Source organism: Durio zibethinus, chromosome 1 (genome assembly GCF_047325235.1).
Source record: "Durio zibethinus cultivar Kanyao isolate XHJ-2024 chromosome 1, ASM4732523v1, whole genome shotgun sequence".
In the NCBI taxonomy this organism is placed as follows: domain Eukaryota; kingdom Viridiplantae; phylum Streptophyta; class Magnoliopsida; order Malvales; family Malvaceae; genus Durio; species Durio zibethinus.
The window spans coordinates 3,093,167-3,115,368 of record NC_143162.1 but is presented as its reverse complement, the minus strand read 5'-3'; the positions used below and the strand labels follow the sequence as shown (position 1 = coordinate 3,115,368).

General features: G+C 31.1%; 2 protein-coding genes across 2 annotated transcripts; one reads left to right on the top strand and one right to left on the bottom strand.

Moving 5' to 3' along the window:
* Positions 1 to 3,862: 3,862 nt before the first annotated feature.
* LOC111311666 (cytokinin riboside 5'-monophosphate phosphoribohydrolase LOG7) lies at positions 3,863 to 8,596 on the bottom strand. Its single transcript, XM_022911249.2, has 7 exons — positions 8,311 to 8,596; positions 7,202 to 7,299; positions 6,393 to 6,423; positions 5,897 to 5,996; positions 5,620 to 5,690; positions 4,597 to 4,740; positions 3,863 to 4,306 (listed from the first exon to the last, which is right to left on the bottom strand). The coding sequence occupies exons 1-7, from the start codon at positions 8,416 to 8,418 to the stop codon at positions 4,211 to 4,213; spliced, it is 648 nt and encodes a 215-aa protein (XP_022766984.2). The 5' UTR covers positions 8,419 to 8,596; the 3' UTR covers positions 3,863 to 4,210.
* A 9,280-nt stretch (positions 8,597 to 17,876) lies between these two features.
* LOC111310952 (putative aspartyl protease At4g16563) lies at positions 17,877 to 19,870 on the top strand. Its single transcript, XM_022910328.2, has one exon. It carries the CDS (start codon positions 17,968 to 17,970, stop codon positions 19,405 to 19,407), a length of 1,440 nt encoding a protein of 479 aa, XP_022766063.2. The 5' UTR covers positions 17,877 to 17,967; the 3' UTR covers positions 19,408 to 19,870.
* Positions 19,871 to 22,202: the final 2,332 nt, after the last annotated feature.

Here is a 22,202-nt window from a genome sequence, read left to right as displayed (position 1 = left end):
CTTTAAGGAATCCAAATGCCATCAGTTGGATCAACAGCCAAATCGTGTGTCTCACGTTTTGCACTATTGTAATATGGTACTTCTACCCCAAAAAAATGGGCTTTTTTTTTTTTGAATATTGTTGGTTGTTAGGGGATGCTATGTTAATTAATTCCCTGGTTTATGGTTTTAATTAATTTCATTTATCATCCATATCCATACCACTTTCCAATAATCCAAAGATGATTTTATTCAATAATTTCGCAATTATGCTGACATTAGGGTTCTTTACTAGAACATGGTATTATAATTATTCAAAGAATTCGGTGACAACAGGACATGGAATTTGAAGTTGAATTTCAAGTATGGTTCTCTTTCAATACCATTGAACACAAAGAAAACAGAAGCTGAAAAAAATGGAGAAAGGTCTTAGCAAGGCATCATTATTAAGAAGTTAAAAAGTCATCAAGATGTTTTTGCCTCTACTCTATTCTGCGATTGGATATGAATAATTAAGTTGAATTAAGTATAATCATGATTAAGAAGTCAAAATTATTAAAAATATATATAAAAGAACTCCTTATAAATTTTAGCATTTTCTTTAAAATAAAAATTTTTTACAAGAACTCGTAATTTAATATAATTGATTCATAAATTCAAATTTTAATACTTACAATATTTTTTTATCTATAAACTGTGATATTTTTTTTATAGAAAATATCTTTAATGAATAATTTTATCAATCATATTCTATTTGTTCATGAAAAGTAAGATTCCCTTGGACCACATTACATGTTTCATCAATTTTTTCCTTCCATCTTTATATAAACGAGTATATGCTAAGACCACCGAAATATACAAATCAAACGTTCCTTTATTTGCAAACATCAACATATAATGTCATTGATCCAATTTCCACATAATAATGACAGAAAATAAGATTGAGAAGATCAAATCGTTCTTGACCACTCCTGCCCTGAATCGTACATGGAGAAGGAACAACATTTGTAGTCCCCATATGCCATAGCCAAAACATGTCTATTCCAACCGATAACATGCATGTGATATATTCTTGTCAAGTCATTAAAAGATGAACATCTGAGTTAACATGATTTATGGAACACAATTGACGGCTTTGTTTCCTATGGTTGACTCCTTATATAAATCTCTTTCTTTTTTAATGAAATACTAAAATGAACTAGTGTATAAGCACGTTCACATTTTTTGATATAATCATACGAAAATTTTAATTATTTAGCTGAAATGATCAGGATGGAGTGAGATTTGTATATGTATTTTTAAGTTCTAGCATCGATTCCTTCCATATTTTTTCTTCTTTTATCTTTTTTTTTTTTTTTTAACAAACGAAATCGATGATTAAAAAATTTATAATTATTGATATTTGAATTAAACATATTAAAAATTAATTTTTAAAAATAATTTAATGAATTAATTGAATTAAATTTTAAATTTTTTTTTAATTTTTTAATATAATAATATATTATTGCGTAAATTAAGGTTAAATTTATCGATTTTTAAATAAATTGACGAAAATTAAGAGATGATGGATGTGACAATAAAAAAAAAAGGATGAAGGTGCATTTTCCTTATCATATTCGGTTGTAATCATGAGTTTTGAATTTGAGTTTTTCAAAAAAATTTGATTTTGGAAAGGGATTTAGAACACCAAATGTGGAAAAGATGAATTAAGGCATAGTTTAAGAGAAAATAATGAACATAATTATTTTACACAATTGTCATCATGAGCCCATGACTTTGAATAAAGTGGGCCCATTGAGGGGGCCCGTTTAAGTGGGACCCAGGAATAGAAAACGCATCGCGTTTTTCTTAAAATAATAATTGATAAAAACGCGGGTGCAGTATGTCGTATCAGCATTGACCGCCGACACAATGAAGTACAGGGTTGGAAAGTGATTTTGTCTATCGCCTATAACTCTAATCTAAGCAAAAAAACAACCTTATTCGAAGCTTCCTTTTCCATTAAAAAAAAAAACTATATTAAATTAATTGTAAATATAATAATTTCACTAATATTTTATTCGCAATTATAGGTTTTGTTTGATAAAAAATGAAAATAAAGTGAAAATAAAAAATTTATTAATTTAATGATTAAATTATAAAATAAAAAATAATTATAATTTAACTTTTTTTACTTTTTTTTTATCTTTCTTGTTAAGTAAAGCTTAAATGCATTATTTACACATCATTTACTCTCAAATTTATTTGTAAATTTTAAAAAATTCATTTTCAATATGTAAAATGAAATTTTAAATTTTAATGTTGAAGTCAGATTAAAAATTATATATATATATATATATTAAATGAATTATGACTAGGGTTATGCAACCTAATCCGAGAGATCTAGACGTTTGCATAAGTCCCATGACACTTCCTTTTACTTAAGTCAAGTTTAATACATAATCGGATTTCAATCCCACCATATGCAATGACGACATTGGAGCATTCTTCAAAAGTGTAATCTTAAGACGGTTCAAGGAATTTTCCTTTATAATAAGGAAAAATTTTCAACAAAAATTCTCCGGGGATTAGGGATTGACTAATATTTAATGTGCAAGGATTAAGGGAAAATGTGCGGTCGAAAAGATTTTTCATTTGTTTGTTCGAGCAATGACTTTGAAAAAATATATATTTTGAATAGCAATGTTTGAAAAACTATAACTATGTGAAATTGAAATGTAAAAACGCTTGGGAGATGGTAAATTTTCTTTGAAAAACATGTTCCTTGATCACGGTTTTTCATAGTTAATAATCAACCGATTGAATTAAATCAAATATGATTATATTAATCTATTTCTATTACATCATGATTAAAGAATTCTTTCCTTTGAATTAGTAAAACTACTTGTTCAATGATCCGGTGGATAAGTAATTCAACTCTAACAACTTTGAAGTCCAATTATTTGAATAAACCAACAATTTTGGATTTTTTTTTCTTTTTTCTTTTACATTTCAAGGTTAATTAGTATTATTTTTTTTTAATTTATGAAAATAATCATGGTTATAGAGTTGTTTGTGCTGAGCTGATCTGGAGGAGTAAAATTTTAAAAACACCAGAGAAATGGAATGATTAATAACAAAAGTTAAAGTGGTTCTTGTATTCCGACATTCTAATAAGAGATCGACTTTAAAAAGAGAAAAGAAGAAAAGAATATAAAATGTATGGAAATTAAATAAATAAGAAATACTTAAATGGAGTTATTTATAATTATAAAAAAAGGTTTTAGGCATCTTATGCTGTCCCAATTTAGCTAGATTGGAATTGACCTAATAAATTTGAATTAAATTAACAATTAATTGTTCACTTGAAACAGATAAATCACATTTTAAAAATTTAATATGTAAACTGTTGAGAGGTGATCAAATTGATATAGACTTATGAATTTAAGTCAATTTGATACATTAATTAGATATATATAATCAAAATATCCTTAATCATCAACTAATTTATATTAAAAAAAATATTTTTATTTTATCCTTTGAACTTATAAATACTCTTAAAAAAAAAAAAGAGTAAAAGCTAATCCTCTAAAATCTGCTATAATCCGAAAAAAAAATTATAAAATCCACCTCTACTGTTTTAGGGTTATAGAACGGAAAGTTTTGATTTGGAGGATAGCAGCAAAAAGTTGGGACATCGATAACAATAAGTTTCAGATTTTAAAAAGGTTTGGTTATGGCGTATCTGTTTTGTGGATCGAATATCAATGCTCTTTTCAAGTCGAGGAATGAAGAATAATACAAGGAATATCCAAGTCACATTCCTTCCTAATGCCTAAGTACTTCACATATGGGTACCAACTAAGCAAAATTCTACCATTTCTTTACTCATTTTTTAGTACGGACCACATAAAAAGCTTCCATCTTTGCTTAGATAAAACTATATTGAGAGAGTTTACAGAATTAATATGGATATAAACAAAACTAGGAGTAGTAAGTTCTGAATTGATGATTTCTTCACAGTTTCACATGGGGGGAAAGTGACACTACATCTTTTCTCTACAGACATATATATATCAGACTCCCCTTGGGACCCTGCGCTGGCTGGCCAACTTCCAAAATTCCACCAAAAAAGTTCCTCTCCCATCCTTGGATGGTTGTACGGCATTACAACCGTATATACCCCTATATATACTTAGTAGGCAAAACCCAAAAAAGGAAACGGAATATAAAGCGGAAGCGAGACAACATATCAGGTGGCAACCCCGGAGTCCGGCACGTAGCTAAGTCTATCCACTTCATCCCATACTAATTTTGATGTTATTTCATCGTATTCGGGAACGTATTCCTGTTAACATAGAAAACCATAGTCAATGAGGTTAATTTCATTCTTATGTTCCAAACCTCGTGTGAAATTGGTTTTTCAATCAGTCACTCTCATGGAAGAGTGGGGGAGAGACATCATTGCATGAAGAAAGAATGGTTAATGAAGGGGGATTTAAGGTACATATAATTCGACTTAAATCAGTCTTAGTCATGGAACTTGGGATTATTCAACCCTTCAAACATGTGAGTTTCCTATTCATTTTCTTTAAATCTTTTTTATTTGCTATTGAATATTTAGAAGGAACTGCTTACCTCTAGTTGTCTGACCAATTGTTTAGCAGTTGGGGCAGACACGATAATGCGTCGTGCGGTTGGTGAAATAAAGCCTTCATCTACGGCCTTATCGATGAAAGACAATAAAGAATTGTAATATCCATCCACATTCAAGAGACCCACCTACAAAAAGGAATATGAACTACATATAAATTATTGGATAAAGTATAATATCCCTGTCCAGTGTATCAATTTATAATAATTTGGGTTTGTCTAGTGACCTAAGACACAATAACAACACTTTCATTTGACCAACATTTGTTTGTTTGTCTGTTCTTTTTTTTTTTAATTTTAAATGGTATGTAAGAACCTTTCCCCCATTCAAATGGAAATCTTTGAATCAATTCTCCAAATCATGAAGCACGAGCATCATTAGGTTATCAAATCTTATGCTATCTTTTCATGTGGATTCCATTGAAACACCACATGTTTCGATCCTTAAGTTTTTTTTCTTAATCCATCATTAATTTATAAGATATTAATCTAAGCAAAGCCATATCAAATTTGCTTTCTAATAGTATGGAATACCTAAGAAAAACATCAATAGACACTATAACACTATAAATCAAACACGTAGAATCTCGGTATTAAGCTCGGAGACAGGATAGAAATATACATTAATGTGAGACTACAAATCAAAGTTGAGTTCTACAACACAAAATATGATGCCATGTGAAGATAGGAGTGGCTGAAAATATGTGTTAGAATGATCTAAGAGTTGAACAACAAATATTTTAAGGTGATAAATCCATTTATTTATTTATTTGTCAAGAGGACACATGTTTCTGTAATTGACAACTTCAATTATTTTCTCTTTTAGAAACTACCATTGCCTTGATTTGATTTTTACCAGTTAGAAGGAAAATTGTTCTTCCTACCATTATTAATCGAACCACTAATTTCTATTCGAGACCAAGTTCTTATCTGTAGTCTACCAAACCATCATACTCAATGATTGACATAACTAAGCAAATGGATTGGGAAATAGAACATATTTCTTACAGGTTTTCGATGGATTCCAAGCTGCGCCCATGTAATAACTTCCAGCAGTTCTTCAAGGGTGCCATAGCCACCTGATATTCAATAAAAACATTACAAATTTACTTGAAAGCATAAAGCAATGTTTGAGCATTCCAAGCCAAGGATTTCTAATATATTATAATATGATGTCAGCACGTATTGTCGCACATGTTTACGACATCTTGATCGATGGATTAAATAGAGACTAAAAAATTATAAGAACAAGAGAGGTGATGTACGAACTGAATAGAACTCATACCGGGGAGTGCAATGAAGGCATCAGCCTGTCGTGCCATTTCAGCTTTCCTTTGGTGCATATCAGACACAGCTCTTACTTCTCCAACAGTCTCACCAGTAATCTGCAATAACACCCCCATGTTTCAAAGAAATTATCAACAACACCTCTCATAAAAAGTTAGACAAAAATTTACAAAATTAGTAAAAACTAGATTACAAAGAATAAAGAAATTAAACAATCAGATATCCACCAAAACCAAGTCACTTTGACAAACTTCTAATCGAACTCAGCTTTCAAATATTGAAACTTCACTTTTACTTTTATGGCTGAAATCTGTAAGCCATTAGTTCTATCATTATTCATTACGCTACATAATGGACAGCTATAGATGAATAGCTACACTATTATATTATCATTTTCAGCTATGTCACTGTAAATGAATGATCGATTTCATGGGTAAAAGAATTCAGATAACACTAAAAAATTGGAGATTTGATTAAAGGCTTCTGAATATTACCTCTCTAGGCATCAAGGTCCTTGGAATAACACTGCAAAATCAAACAACCATAAATGACCATCATTCTAAAGACATAAACAAAAGAATTGAATGTAGTAAAGATTTTACTTCCAAATTTGGAAGAAATTAAACTACAGTTATAAAAAATTATGTTGTTCCCAGGGGGTGTACCAAAGTCATTTTCAATGTAAAAAATGCATTCAGTTATGTTAAGAGGGGGCTCCAATGACTGCCAAAAAGAGTTTCTAAGACTCTAGGGTCTACAACTTTAAAATCAACTTTAACTGGGTGTTAAGAGTACAATTGAGGAATAGCAATGCAAGGGCAAAAGGGGATTCACCTTTCCCAACCCGATCAAAGCTGCTTAATGAAAAGTTTTCTAAAAGCTTTATTAAAGGCACTTTTAGATTCTACTAGTATGTACGAGATAACCATGTTCTTCCTTTCTGCACAAATCCAATTGGACCACTTAAAACGAAGAGAAAACTTTTACACGTGTGAAAATCTTTTTTTTTTTTAAGTAAAAAAAGGGGACAAATCAATTCTTTTCTCTGGACCAACATTTGATCCCATGATGTCTGCCTTTGTTGAGAAACCCACTGCCATAGATAATTGAGAAGAATTTGCATGGTTCAAGAGGGAAAAACTCTTTAAAAATATCATATGCTCGTAACCCATTTCAAAGTCCAAAAAAATAAAACAAATATCATTAACCATATTTTGAGATTTAAAGAAGACAATCAAATGATGCTTTTGTCTTTTGAAACAACAAGACCAAGAAAGAAGAGAGAGAGAGAGAGAAAACAAACCCTAGAACATGGCGCCCACCATCATGAACTGCCTGAGAAACAAGACCCATCAATCCCACGCTTCCACCTCCGTAGACCAAATCAATCCTTCTCTCCACCTTCGAAAAACCAAACACAACTTTTACAAAAATGCATCGAAAACCAAACCCATTAATACGTGTCACAAGGACATAAAACATTAAATTTTTTATCTATGCAAGAATTAACATAAACAAACTGATAAAACAATTGTAAGGTTGAGTGGAAAGGGAAGTGAGTGACATAAATATAAGTAGTATTTTCATTTCATGGAACCCCATAAACAAAAATCATGGAGGTTTTCTTGTAGAAGTGCCAAAGGGAAGAACACGCTCAATCGAGCCATGATATCAAGGCAAGCACGTTTGTTTCCCTTGTGAAAAGCAATCAGAGACTATGATTGTTGATTATTTTTATTATTATTATTAATCTCAAGTGTTCTTGAAAAAAAGAAATAAAACAAAGGATCATGCAAGAAGGCTGCTCAACTGACAGGCAGGTTACAGCTAGCAAAGTCTGCCTGCCTCTCTCTCTCATGCCAAACATAAACCCTAAACCTTCTCTCCCTATACAGCTAATTCCCTTCTACAATCATAAGCGCACGTCGAAGGCTTGATTGTTTCAACTTTCAACACCTCCCCACTTGAGAGGAAAGAAAATAAGAATTCAGAAAAGAAAAATCATTCATTCTGGGATCTAAAAGGAATGTAACTAAAGATCATATTTGAAATTTTCAACCATAGAGAACAAACTTGTAGGTGTACTAAGGAAACTGCTCCTCATCTATGGACGAGAATTGCACTAATTAAAAAAAAATAACTCATTTATTGAATCAGATTTTCTAGAAAACAAAACAATGACTCCACTTTGAAACAAATAAGTAATTAAAATCTAAGTTTAAACAAGTACAAAAAAAGGTTGTCCAAATTGGAATTGTTCTAATTTTCCAGTAAATATTCTTCCTCGGAAGCTCTTGAAAAGTACAAATGAAATGAAAACGAACAGGAAAAAAAGGAAGGAAACAGTTCTCCCCAGAAGGGAAAGAAAAGAAAAGGAAGGTAAAAAAAGGCATGATTAATGTTTCAATTTACCAGTTCCTTGCCTAACTCGACAGCAGCTTCTTGGTAGCTAGCTTTCTTCCCTGAACTGCTTCCACAAAACACACAAATCCTTTCAAACCTAGACTTTGTCTCTTCCATCTCCCTCTTCTCTTCCCTTTCTTTCTTTGTTTTTCTCTCACTTTCTTGTTCCTTTTTATAATAATAATGATGTCCTTCAAAAAGTTTGAGAAATGAGAACAAGGTGAGTAGTAAGTAGTACTTGTTCAAATACACAGGGAAATGAAAAGATAATATATTTCCAAACCCACATCCAAGAGTACATTTATATTGGGTACATTTATATAGTTCCTATTAGTGTTTATTTTGGGATTTTATATTACTTGGAAAGTATAAAATATTTATTATTGATTATTTAAATGGAACAAAAAAAACACAAAGTGGGAACTTTATTAGAAAAATGGAGGCGAAATGATGTGCTTTCCATTATATCTTAGTTTCACACTGTCAGCCACTAGTTTTCTTCCACATGGATAAATAGTCAACCTTATAAAGATTGTCATTTTTGGGCTTGGCTTTCTTTGCTTTTTTTCATCAACATGGATCTTTTTAGAAACATACAATAACAATTCCTGTTGATGAATAGCGTTTGTTAAATTTTCAATAATAAGTGACTTAGAAAAAAGTGAAAGTGTCGAAGATTAAAGTTTAAATTGAATATTAATACTTAAGATTTCTAAATTCAAAATTTCTTAATTCATTGAGAATATAGGTAAATGTTGAAATATTTCTTTAAAGGGAATAAGATTTTGATTAAAAACTTATATTTATGTAAATTAATCATGGCATATTATATATATATATATATACCAAAGTGATGTACTAATTTTAAAGCTCAAAAATATTTTTGTGAAAAAAAAAATAATACCATATATGATCTATTAGAATCTTGAATTTTTTTATTTTAATAATTATAAATCAATACTTCACAACTTTACATATCAAAACAAAAATCAATTAGTATTAATATATACTTATATGATAAATCACATCAATAATTTAGATGTATTAAGCTTTGAAGCTTGAAAGGAGCTCATAACAATAAAATGATAGCAACCTCATTGAAGCATCATGGATCTTAATTAGAGTACATAAATTTTTTAAAAGATATAAGTTGCTTAATTATTTTAACGTTTTTCTTAATTACATTTGTCTTCTTTAATTACAAAAGCATGCAGCTCACGTGTAAACCCCAAAATTTTGGGTGCGCGTGCCACTTGATGGGCTTTCACATAGAAATTCCTTAATATATATAATAAAATATACCACATTAATTTGACAACTATAATTAAGTTGTAATTACCTTGTTAATTAAGTGTTTTGGTCATCTAATTAGGTGCCAAGAAAGGTGTTATTCATGCCATGCATGAGTCAAAATTACAAATCTACCCCTAAAAGTCAGCTGGGCAAAGGCCCAAATCACTGTTTTATTGGATGTTAACATATATAATCGCATTAATTAAATGGCTTCTGATTAAGTTGTAGATTATCGAACTAATTAAAATTCGTGAACAACTATTACACAAATAATTTATGGGAAAAATTTTACATTTTAATTAAAAATAATGAATTTAAGTTCTAAACCATTTTATAAAGATTCATGTGATGCAGAAACTGTTTTTGTGAATAAACATTCGCGAGCTAAGATGCGCTTTGGAATTTTTCCATCGGCAAATTTTTTTTCTTTTATGTTATATAAAAGCACTTGCATGCGACACATGACTATAATGATTACATTAATTTTGTTTTGATTAGAGGAAATCATAGTAACAATAAAAATTAAAATATATAAAACAGAGAAAGTAAAGGGCAAATGCATCTATCAAATTTTTTATTAAAAAATAAAGAAAAAGAAATTGTTGGTTTATGTAATAATTTTTAATTATATGTCAAATGTTGATTTATAAACCTTACATTAATTGTTGAGAAAAAAAAATTTAAAATAAAATAACATTACATCCCGACCTTCTCATCTTATTAATAAATCTGTAAATAGTTGAATAAATTTATCAATGAAATCTACATATTACAAAAAAAAAAAAAAACTTTTATATGATATAGAACTTGAATTTAAGACGTGAAGATGTCAAAATCTTTTTTTTTTATCATTAAATTAAAAGTTGATAAAAAAAGCTGACGTTCAATGTACAGTTGTAGTAACTACTTAACAAATTAAGTTTTGAGTATCTCTTTGCTAAATACAAATTTTTTTTTTACCAAAACAAGATGAAAATAAATAAAAAAAACAAAAATTTATAAGTGTTAAAATCGAAATTCATTTTTACTTCGTTTTAATCGATAAAAAGAAGTGAGTCCCAGTTTCAGACAATTCATCGTTAATTGTCAAGAGAAAAGGAGATGGTGGATTAAATTAAAATGAAAAATCCAGGTGGACAGTTTGAATAGGATAACAGGTGAAAAATAATGAGTGGTATACGGACAAGAAAGAAAGAAAGGAAAATCGGGCTTTGGGAAATGGAAATACTCCTTGGGGAATGATCCAGTGTTGTTGTACTGACAAATGTAATGATTATACTTTTGCTTGATTTATGCTTCTTGATTGATTGACGTGATGATATAATAATTAGCAGAACTGAAGAAGCAGCAGTAGCAGCAGCAGAGGAGAGGAAAATTCATCTGCTTCAAACTCCTAACGTTATCTTACATCCATCACTCCATTTCTGCTCGTCTGCTACCTCTTGCAACATTGCATGCTTCCTATGGCTATCATCACCCCCACTCAAACACTTTCACCTTTACCAATCAAATTTATCGCTGCAAAATTTTCTATTATATATATAAATTGTTGAGAATTTAGTACTTTTTATTTGAATAAAATTCAGAATAAAAATGATATACATATATTGAGAAGTGTCTTCCTCTGTTTTAAATAAATAGTGTTAAAAACAACTAAAAATCACTTTTTATGAAGACGAACCATTTTGTTAACTGAATTTAACTTGCCTGAAACACACATATTAGTCTATGTTACAACATCACTTACGTCATTTTTACGTTAGTACTTGGAAAAACTTTGATAAGGCAATGACAAAGAAAATTTGTCATCATGTGAAACTTTTTACAAGAACAATTTCAAAGAAAGCGTCCATTGCAATTTGAAGATCAAATGACACAAAATCAATTGAGTTCAAATAACTGAATAAAAGAGTCAGTCAAACAACACCAGCCAAGAAAAAAAGCATGCGTCGTTCACACACAAAGCCATCATCGATCTATTGTCAAAAAGTAAGTGGCAGTTCATTCAAGTCCCAGTTAATAGTCCGCATGTGTAGCAGCCAGTAAATAAACAAAAATTAGAACAGTCGGTGACGTTAAACCTTTTGAAAACGAGTTCTTCGTATGAATTTTTCGCCGACAAATATTGTGTCAACTTCAAGCAAGGACGCGGAGAGGATGATATCCGTTAGATTCCACCGGCAACGAAAAATCTCAGACGTCCAATTAAGATTTCAACGGCGCCCCATAAGAGCGAAGGAGCTAAGCAATCTCAGCCAAGGGGGCATTGGCAATTAGCCCCACGAGATTCAATGAAAGGGACAAGACAAGCACTGTGTTGGCGTAAGAGGGGCCCACAATGTAAGAGATAAGAGACACACGTGTGGGACAAGCCGCCGGCAAAACAACCGACGCAGAAGGCGAAGAAAGGACTGAGAGAAATGGGGATTGCAGGAGCGCACGCAGACAAAAAGAGAACAGAGCCGATAGCATGGGCCAGGACAGGGTGGGCTTTTCACTTTCCTTCCGGGGTAGTTGCTGTCAAACCATTAATGGCTTTGTGTCAAATTCCATTGATACGTTGTTTCATGCTGTTTTTTTTTTCTTTTTAATATTGTCCTCCAGATTTTCAAAGCTTGATCGGTCCCCAAAGATGGATGGATTGACAGTTATTATGCAGTTGGTTTCAGTTAGCTTTAGGGTTGGATATATATAGGTTCAATTCATATATACACTGTTTACTTAATGTTAAATTTTGTACTACGTACGTTCTCCAGGTAAGATGTGCACAGCTTCTTTTATATTAACAACTCGGGAGTTTTTTTTTTTTTTTTTTTTGAAACAAAAATTCTGAAATGGATAGATTACTGATGCATTAGATGCTTTTTTCCACATCAAGATCTGATCCCAAATTCAAAACTATTACTGAAGCATTGTACTTCCTTTTCTCCCTTGATGTCTATCAAGAAAGGAACATGAAAATTTTGATTTTTTTTTACATTAAAGTTATAAAATGTTTAATTTCAAAACTTCCATATGATTAAAGGTTGTATAAAAGAAAAAACAATGATGGAAGATTAGTCAAATTGAATTCACATAAAGATTAATCAAATCCAGGCGGGAACTTAATGCCGGTATGATGCAGTCAAATAAAAAAGAAATGATGAGATTGATATGATTGAGATAATAATCATGTGCAAGAAATTTTTATGTTTTTTTTTTATAGATATACATATCAATCTTATTCTCATTATTCACTTGTGTATAAAGTTAAAAATTTTTGGAATATATGCATTTATTAGTAAAGGAACTGTTTTTACTCTATTAAATCTAATCGATCGGCCATTGTGTTTTTTTTAATTTATTTTAATTTTTTTGAAATTGAGTTAGACCTCGTAAAAGAGTAAATTTTTTTGGGATGATAAGAATATCTTAGGTTGCTTGGGTATCTTTCCAAAACCACCATCCAGCCAGGTGCTCCAAATTAATTAATTCTCTTTTTTTTTTTAATTTTTGTTTGTGTTCTGGTGGCAATTATGAAATAAGAAAATGTAGGTCAATTTAATCATTTTAAATAATCTTTGATTGAAAAAAAAAATCTTAAAAAGAATGTACAAAAGAAAATCCAATAGTAAATTTTTGAAGATCGAATTTAGATCAAACTAAATAATATATTGAGATAATGTTGGCAACACATGAAAGTAAGACTCAACAGCCAAAACCTTAAATTAATTTTATGTTTAAAATTGATGAAAATTCCCATTATTTCATGTCATTTAATGTTTCTTAATTAAGGATATGATCTCCAAAAATCTATGAGAAGAAACGGTCTAAGCTTAAGTTGTCATTAAATTTAAACTTAGATTCCCCCATAAATTATGCAAAGGCAATGCTGACAAAATTTTTTTCAGGATTTGATTTGCATTTCCTTGATTTGAAATCTTTGTGAATTGCAGTTGGCAAACAGATAAATTAATGTTGTATTTAAATTCAGGAAATACTCACTTGATTCTAGGCTTCAACAATCTGGACGGAAGAAAAGCCAATGGGTTGTCATCTTACAATTATACTTAAGCCATTTGTAGTTAAAAATGTTGCAATGATCCATTAGTGTTTGATGAAATGACTCTTAACCTTTTGCAAAAAGGTTCAATTTTCTACCAACTTTGAAACTTTAGAAAATAATAGCTTAACGGTGGTCTATTGGATTTAGAAGTTTTGGGTTTAAATTAGGGATGGAAGCATAATCCGTGTCCAAGTTTTCATTCAATCCAACTTCTTAGGGTCAATTTTTTTTTTTTTTTTTGAAAATCAAGTTTTAGGTTAAATAATTGTAGAATAAAATCATGGTCAGATAAACCCATCTTACCCCTCCTGGATATATATATATATATATATATATTTTTAATATTTATTTAATTTTATATTTATAAATAATTTTTAAATTTTATATTTATATTAAAAATAATATTTTATTAAATTTGAGTTGGAACAAATCAAATACAATTTTACATAATATCATATCAAATCAAATTCAAATATATAAAAAAAAATTATCAATTTAAATATTACATATAAAAATTGAATCAAATTCAAATATTATATATATATACATGCCCGTTTAGATTTGAAAGATTCATAAAAATCCTATTCTATCAATCTGAACGGTTGGACCTGGTGGAACGTTCCTAGATTTGGACCTTTAAGGCGTCTGGAGTCCAACAAACTGAAAACACAAGCGAAGAAAGTATTCCCAAACTCAAAGGCTTTGAACCCAAGATTGGGTTCGGCTTTTCGTCAACACAATAGGACATTATTTTATTGGGTTTGCAGAAAAAGACTGTCGCTGAAGAAGTTTGAGGGTGGATCGAAAAGCCCTGGACCAGGCAACACCTTTTTGGGAGAAGTTAACCCATTTTCAAGAAAAGCAGTTGGGCAGAAACAACTTGCTACAGCCCATCAATAATTTAAAACATGAGCTTTTCAGCAGTGTCATTGTATTCCAAGTTGTGTGACTCGTTTGTCCCGGGAAAATCCGCCAACTCATGAAGGGAATCTATCTAAATATTGAAGAACGAAAAGTTCACAACGGTGCTTTGCAGAGGGCAGTGAGCAAAAGTTTTAAAACAGTTTAAAAAAAAAAATCAAACTGTTCAATAATAAACAGAAAGAGGGACATTTTTCGTGCCTATGTTTTGTACCTTTTGCGAGATGTGTGTGCTGAAAGACGAGATAGTTACTTGTACTGTTGTTTGACAGTTTGTAGGCGCAATATGACGTCGAGTTCATTTCCCACGAGAATGACTCCACCCTCGCTCCCAATATTGATTCACGTGCTTGGTTTCTCTTCATATATTTATGATATTGAATGCCACTCCATTCCCATCTCAACTATAAAGCCTATTGGGTGGTGGGTTTTTTCTACCCCACCACCACGGATCTCAATATCATTTTTAGTTACTATAACTTTCTTTTTTCTTTTTTTTATTACGTCATCCTTGCATAGGAATTTTGGCCTCTTGGGACTGAGAAGAACGGTGAATGGAGATTTCAACCATAATCAAAAGTGAAAATAATAAGCAAAATAAAGGATTTCTCTCTTCAACATGCAACAAAAAAGAGTAAAAGCAAACTAATTTTTGAAAGTAATATTTAATTTCGGGTTTGGAAGCAATGAATAATTAAAAAGAAAATTTTGACTTGGGTTGCAAAAAATGGAGCTTTTTTTGGGAGTTGCAAAAGGGTGAAAATTAACTTGGTTTCTGTTGTAATTCTCTTCAATTATTAAGGGCGCAATAGACTTCAAATTTGAAAAATTAAGGGCACAATAGCCACAAGGGCAGGACTCCCCCTGTACATAACAATACTTAAGACGATGGGAATGAAATATCCCCAAAATAACTGAATTTTTAAAAAAATCAAAATACAACATTTTCATCTCACGTAGTGTCAGACAAATCAAACACCGACATGTTCGAGAATTACTGTACCATTTCGAGCAATAATCAAATATTTCAAGAACCAAATGAACCCTTACAGCATCTTCTGAACACAATTAAAAAATTTTTAAAATAGTTTGAATGTTTTGCTTATGATAACTTTTTTTTTTTAATTATTTCAAGAACAAATAAGTTTCTGAAATCTTATCATAGACAAACATAGTCAATTTGTTTTGAATAAAAATATTTTTATTTATTAAAATTATCAATTGTAAATAATTTGAGTTTATGATAGATAATAAATTTTTTTGGTAAACTTTACTTACGTTTTTAATGGTCTGGAAATTTCCCAATTAGCATCTTTATGCTTTTTTTTTTTTTCATAATCTCTAGCGGTAAAGTTTTGTTCCTATAAAGATTATATCTTTAATATAATTTGATAAAACAATTAAAATACCCTTAATTCAAAAAATTTTTGCTTGTTCATACTTAAGCATATTTTCAGAATTTTATTAAGAAAATTGTAATATGCTTTAATTGCTAATGAAGTAAGTTGAAAAAAGAAAAAAAAAGAAAGTTATCTTCCATACGAAACGTTAAAAGGTTTGATGGGTGAAGAAAGAAAAACGTGATGCTCTTGATTGAATGCAGCGCCCAATGTACCGTCATTGGCGTGAATTGCCATTGTTCAAGCTTAGACTATTCCTCTTTTGTTCCCACATTGGACGTCTGGGAACAAAAAAAGGTCTACTCAGTGCCAACGGTCCTTTGGAAGTTTCGTCAACGCTTTCAACGGCTAATAAACGATTTTTTGGGTTTTTTTTTTTTTTTTTTTTAACTTCAGCAATTCACAACTAATTTTCAATTACAATTTATAATTATTATAGTTTTTCATAGCTCCATTGGAATGGAAAGAATTTCAATGAACAATAGCTACTACTATTGTTTTACTCCACATTTTCCCCCCACAACCTTTCCCATTGTTTCATTTAGATTTTTAACTTGTAAGTGAGCAAAAATACAAAGGAATCATAATTTGAATATAAAAAATATATAAATAATTTAAATTTATTAAATATTATATTTTAAAATGATTATATAAATCAATTAAATTAATTTTTAATTTTTTTTCTTATAGCTAAAATAAAGTGAAGAAACAATTTAATGTAGGAATTAAGCAATTTTATTGAGCACAAAAACAATGAAATCAATGTAATTAGGCAAGTAAATTTTTATTGCGAACTTAAATAAATAATTTTAAATAACTTTGAAAATAAAAACTCGCCAACTTTGTACTTTGGTAGTGGATCATCTTTAACTCTGACTTAAGATACTTTAAATGCATTAAGTCCTACTTAATACTTAACAAAAGTTATTAAAGTCTTTGATTTTTTGATATAGTAATTACAAAAATTTTAAGAAATAAATAAGGTGAAAGTTAGAATTACATTATCTCTTATCTTTAATCTAATGAAAAAAAATATTGATATAACTAATTACAATTGGGAGAGCATGTTTTTTAATTGCACAATGCACCTTGGTTTGATCGTCTATAGCATTGATTACAGTTTATTTATGCTAATTAATCTAAAATTATGAATGATTAAGAACTTATATTTCAAAAATTAAAAAAGAAAAAACCTTCATTTGGTCTTAAATTTCATGATTATGAAATGAATTATGAAGTTGTGTTAAACAAATTCTTTAAATTTGGTATATCAAGCCTTCTACGTTTCCATATAGATGAATTTCAACATGCAAAATTTGTCACGTGCATTATAATATTATTGATATTTTTTAACTCATTCTAATATTGAGATTTAAATTTTTTTTTTTTGAGAACAGAGAGATTTAAACTCATTTTGTTGAATATGAGTACATGTTCTTGGAATATTTGGAAGCTATAAAGAGAAAGAATTCTTCATTAACTTTTGTTACTATCTATAATAAACTTTTTTGCTTTAATATCTTTAAAATAATTATAAAAATATATTCTTAATTAGTTATCATTTTCTTTATTTTTCAATTTTAATTCTTTATCTTTTTCCTCTTCAAACAATATAAACAAGAAAAACTATAGTAATGTCAACTCTATTTATGGATAAAGGGGAAGTGATCAATTAATGGTTTAGAAATTATGATCTCTTTATCAAAAACGAAAAAGAAAAATAAATTAATAAAAATCTAATTCATATTTGTTAGGGTGGTGGTGGCATAATTGATAATTCTTTCTCTTATGAATGGCAAAAAAGTAACACCGAAATCGAACATGATTCCTCTGCCAGGTTGTCTACCGTTGCTGTTGTGTTGTTTTCTCGCTATAAACAAACAACAAAAGAAACATCACCCCACCCCCCACCCCCACATTCCACTCGTTCGTTTTCACCCCATAGAGTACTACATAAAAAAGGAACAGAGCAAAAACAGAGTAAAGGAAGTCGTAAAAAAAATAACAATGGCTTCTCTTCCTTTCGTCTCCTTCTTCTCTTTCCTTATCATCTCCTCAACATTGACACCCGCCACCGCAAGCAATACCACTTCCACCACCATCAAAATCTCCCTCTCTCCTTTGCCCCACCACCCTTCCTCCGATCTCTACCAAATTCTCAACAACTTAGCCACTTCCTCAGTCGCAAGAGCTCACCACCTCAAACACCCCAACCACCCCAAAGCCAAAGCCAAAGCCAAAGCCAAAACCAACAATAACTCTTCTCTTCTCAAGGCTCCACTTTTTCCTCACAGTTATGGCGGCTACACTATCTCTCTCAGCTTTGGGACTCCGCCTCAAACCCTCACTTTCATCATGGATACTGGCAGCAGCCTCACCTGGTTCCCTTGTACCTCTCGTTATCTCTGTTCCCAATGCTCTTTCCCTTATGTCGACCCATCAAAAATCCCCACTTTTTCCCCAAAACTTTCATCTTCCAAAAAGCTTTTAGGTTGCAAAAACCCCAAATGTAGTTGGCTTTTTGGTCCTGACGTTGAGTCTCGTTGCCAAGACTGTGAACCCACTTCCAAAAACTGTACTCAAACTTGCCCTCCTTACCTAATTCAATATGGTTTAGGTTCCACTGGTGGACTTCTATTAGTAGAAAACCTTGTTTTTCCTCAGAGAACTTTCCAAGATTTCCTTGTCGGATGCTCCATTGTCTCCAACCGACAACCCGCTGGAATAGCCGGATTTGGTCGGAGCCTCGAGTCTTTACCATCCCAATTAGGCCTCAAGAAATTCTCTTACTGCCTAGTTTCTCGCCGGTTCGATGACACAGGTGTCAGCAGCAACATGTTGTTGGAAAGCGGGTCGGGTTCGGGTGATACTAAGACCCCAGGTCTTAGCTACACCCCGTTCTACAAGAACCAAGTTTCCTCAAACACAGTTTTCCAAGATTTCTACTACGTAACTCTACGTAAAATTCTTGTTGGAGATAAGCACGTCAAAGTTCCGTACAGTTTTTTGGTCCCAGGTTCAGACGGTAATGGAGGTACCATTGTGGACTCAGGATCAACATTCACTTTCATGGAGAGACCAGTTTTTGAGCCAGTTTCAAAAGAGTTCGAGAAACAAATGGGAAATTATAGCAGAGCACATGAAGTAGAAAACATATCAGGCTTAGCCCCATGCTTCAATATTTCAGGCCATAAGTCAATTCAAGTCCCGGAATTGATATTCCATTTCAAAGGAGGAGCCAAAATGGCATTGCCTTTGGCTAATTATTTCTCATTGGTCGGTGATGATATGGTTGTTTGTTTGATGGTTGTTACCGATAATTTGGTTGGTCAAGGCGCCCGCGGCGGCCCGTCGGTTATACTAGGGAACTTTCAGCAACAGAATTATTACATTGAATTTGATTTGGCAAATGAGAGGTTTGGATTTGCTAAACAAAGCTGCGTATGAGCTGCATTTTGATTTTTTTTTTTCGGCCATGAAGGTGATGGAACGATTACAAAGAGTTGCACTCTCTTTTGCTGTCATTATTAATGAAAAGTTTGATAGATATATTATATTGGGAGATTTAAGAAAAGGGTTACTATTTGATACTATCGTTGATAATAATTTTTATCAGAAATAAAATTACTTTTTTTTTTTTATGTGAAAAATGTGAGGGAACAAGGAGGAAATGGAATAGTTCAATCAAATTCAAGGCTTTCTAGCTTTCTAGCTGTTAATTGCAATTCCAGGGAGCTTCCTGGCTGTAATTCCTTCCTAAGTAAGCATTCCTTTCTTTTTTCCTTTGTTTTGCCTTTGTTCTCCCTTTTAAAACCTCATCATGTACCTTTTAGGCCTCATGTTCTTTCTTTTTATGATGGGGCACAACCCTCTTTATCATCTAGTCAATGTGGAAGACGATTTCTTTTTATCCTGTGAAATATGAAAATCCTTTCTTCTCATTTGGTTGTAAATGAAAAAAGAAATTTAAATTCCTGCATATGGTTTATCCTGGTATGAAACAAACGTCAGTTCCCCAGCTGATATTGTTTCATTTACTGAACCAACTCAGAGTTTATCTGATTAGTCAGTCTTTCTAACAATAATTAAAAGCTGAAAATTGTCTGCTGCAACAGTAAATTCCAAGGTCCTTCATTCTAATTTCTGACAAGTAACCTACCACTTATTAAACTCTTTTCAGCATAATTTTTCAGTACCGTTATAGTGCTGTAGATAGGCGATAGCCGTGAAGCTTAATTTTGGAAGCAATTCAGTTGGAATCTTTTATTGGAACTGTTGGATGGGCATTTGTCAATTTCACATTAAGAATTTTACAAGACAAGTAGCTAGGCGAGAACCATGGAAAGACAGCAAGTCATATCTGCTCAGCACTTGAAAACTTCCTTGCCTGTTGGACAAGAAAATCTTCTGAAATTCTTGCTAAAATGTTATCTACTACATTATTCTGCTTCCTTTCAAGGATTGGTGGATTGACTTTTTCATATTAATGTTACTGCCCTTTTTGCTTGCCCACCTTTCTACAGTACTAGTTCAGTTGTGGGGCTGGAAATTAAAATAGGTTGCCTAGGAAATAAAAATGAAAACCAGGACAAAACCAGCAATAAAAGTAGAACAGCACAAGTTCAATTTTGGGAATGCAGTAGCAGTGTAGGACCACTTATTTGGTAGTATTTCAAAAGGAGTTACAGCCATCCGATTCGCATCTTGCCAACCTATATCTAGCATAATCCAAATTCTACCCATTTCTGCAAAATTTCTTTTCAAATACTATCACATGCCTATATAGTATATACCCTAAGTTTTCAGTTACATTATCAGGTAATGAAAAAAAAAATGCATTGTGAATGAGCTTTCTTCATGCCATTGATTATATCAATATTGGGAGAAATGTTGAGGAAAAAGGGTAGCAGATGCACTCAAAAACAATGTTGAAAGGGACTTTCAGTAAGAAATAAATTGACTTTAAACGCAGGGTAAAGTAATCATGAGGAGAAAAAGAAAAAGGGTGAGAAGATGATGGGAGTAGATCTACCACAACAAGAGAAAGACATTAAAAAGCAGTTGTGAAGATTGGAAATGATGATTGAATAAGAACAAAACAAATGACTTCTGCTGATCACATGATCAGAAACTTTGTACAGCTCTGGCTTTTTTTGGGTTCTTTTCTGGAAGGAATCTATACTCAACCACCATTATTATAGACTCAAAAAATAAGTGTCGGGCCTGAGAGATTGGTGCCTTTACTTTGTATCTAAACTGTTCATTTGGAGAGCAAATTTTAGTGGCGTTTGTTCAGCTTTCTTTTGGTATAGCAGTGCTCATTGCCGGAGTCGATTGCTTTCACAACAATAATGGATCATTTTATGTTTGAAATTTGTGAGCTTTTTTTCCCAATTGTAAGCCGTCTAATTTGTTACCAAACTTTGGTTTGGGATAAGCATACATTTTTCATCTATACTTTATATACCATATTCAAAATCCCTAATTGAAATGATGTCACGTTAACACCAACTCAATTAGGAAATTGACGAAAAACTTCAAACAAAACCATTATAAAAATTTTAAAAATAATCATTTAATAAAAAACTACCCATTTTTTTTTTTTAATTTTTACATGTTAACATCTTTTCAAAACAAAATTTTTCTCCCACGTAGTGGGTGTGACATATTAATATTTTGTACTTATATGAGTGATACAAATTTGTCGATAATCTTTTATTTTATTGATATAATTTTATCATTATATTTATAATTTTCGAGTCAATTTATATCATATTGTGCAAAAGATTTTATCGGTTGTTATATTTTAACCAATTTTATTTTAAAATTAAAAATACAGAGGTAAATTTATTCCAAAATAATTGAAAGTATAGTTTTAAAATTGTATCATTTGAAAATTAATAATAAATTTAAATCACTCACATAAATAAAATGATAAATTTGTACATTTATCGCTTTGCTTTTAAATAGTTTATTATCAAAGCGTATTATCTTCTATGAATAATATGCTAATCAATTTGAGCACATATTCAATGATTCCCTAATTCAATCATATTGCAATGACTTGTTTTTAGGTGCATGAATTTTGTGTTACATGGTGAAAGCGAATCCTCATAAATGATAATGAAATTTTTGTTTATTTTTTAACGAACAAGGAATTTGAAATTTTGAATATGAAAAAAAAAATGTTTTTATGGCAACTATGATATATATTTTTTGGTATTTAATTATTAATTTATGAT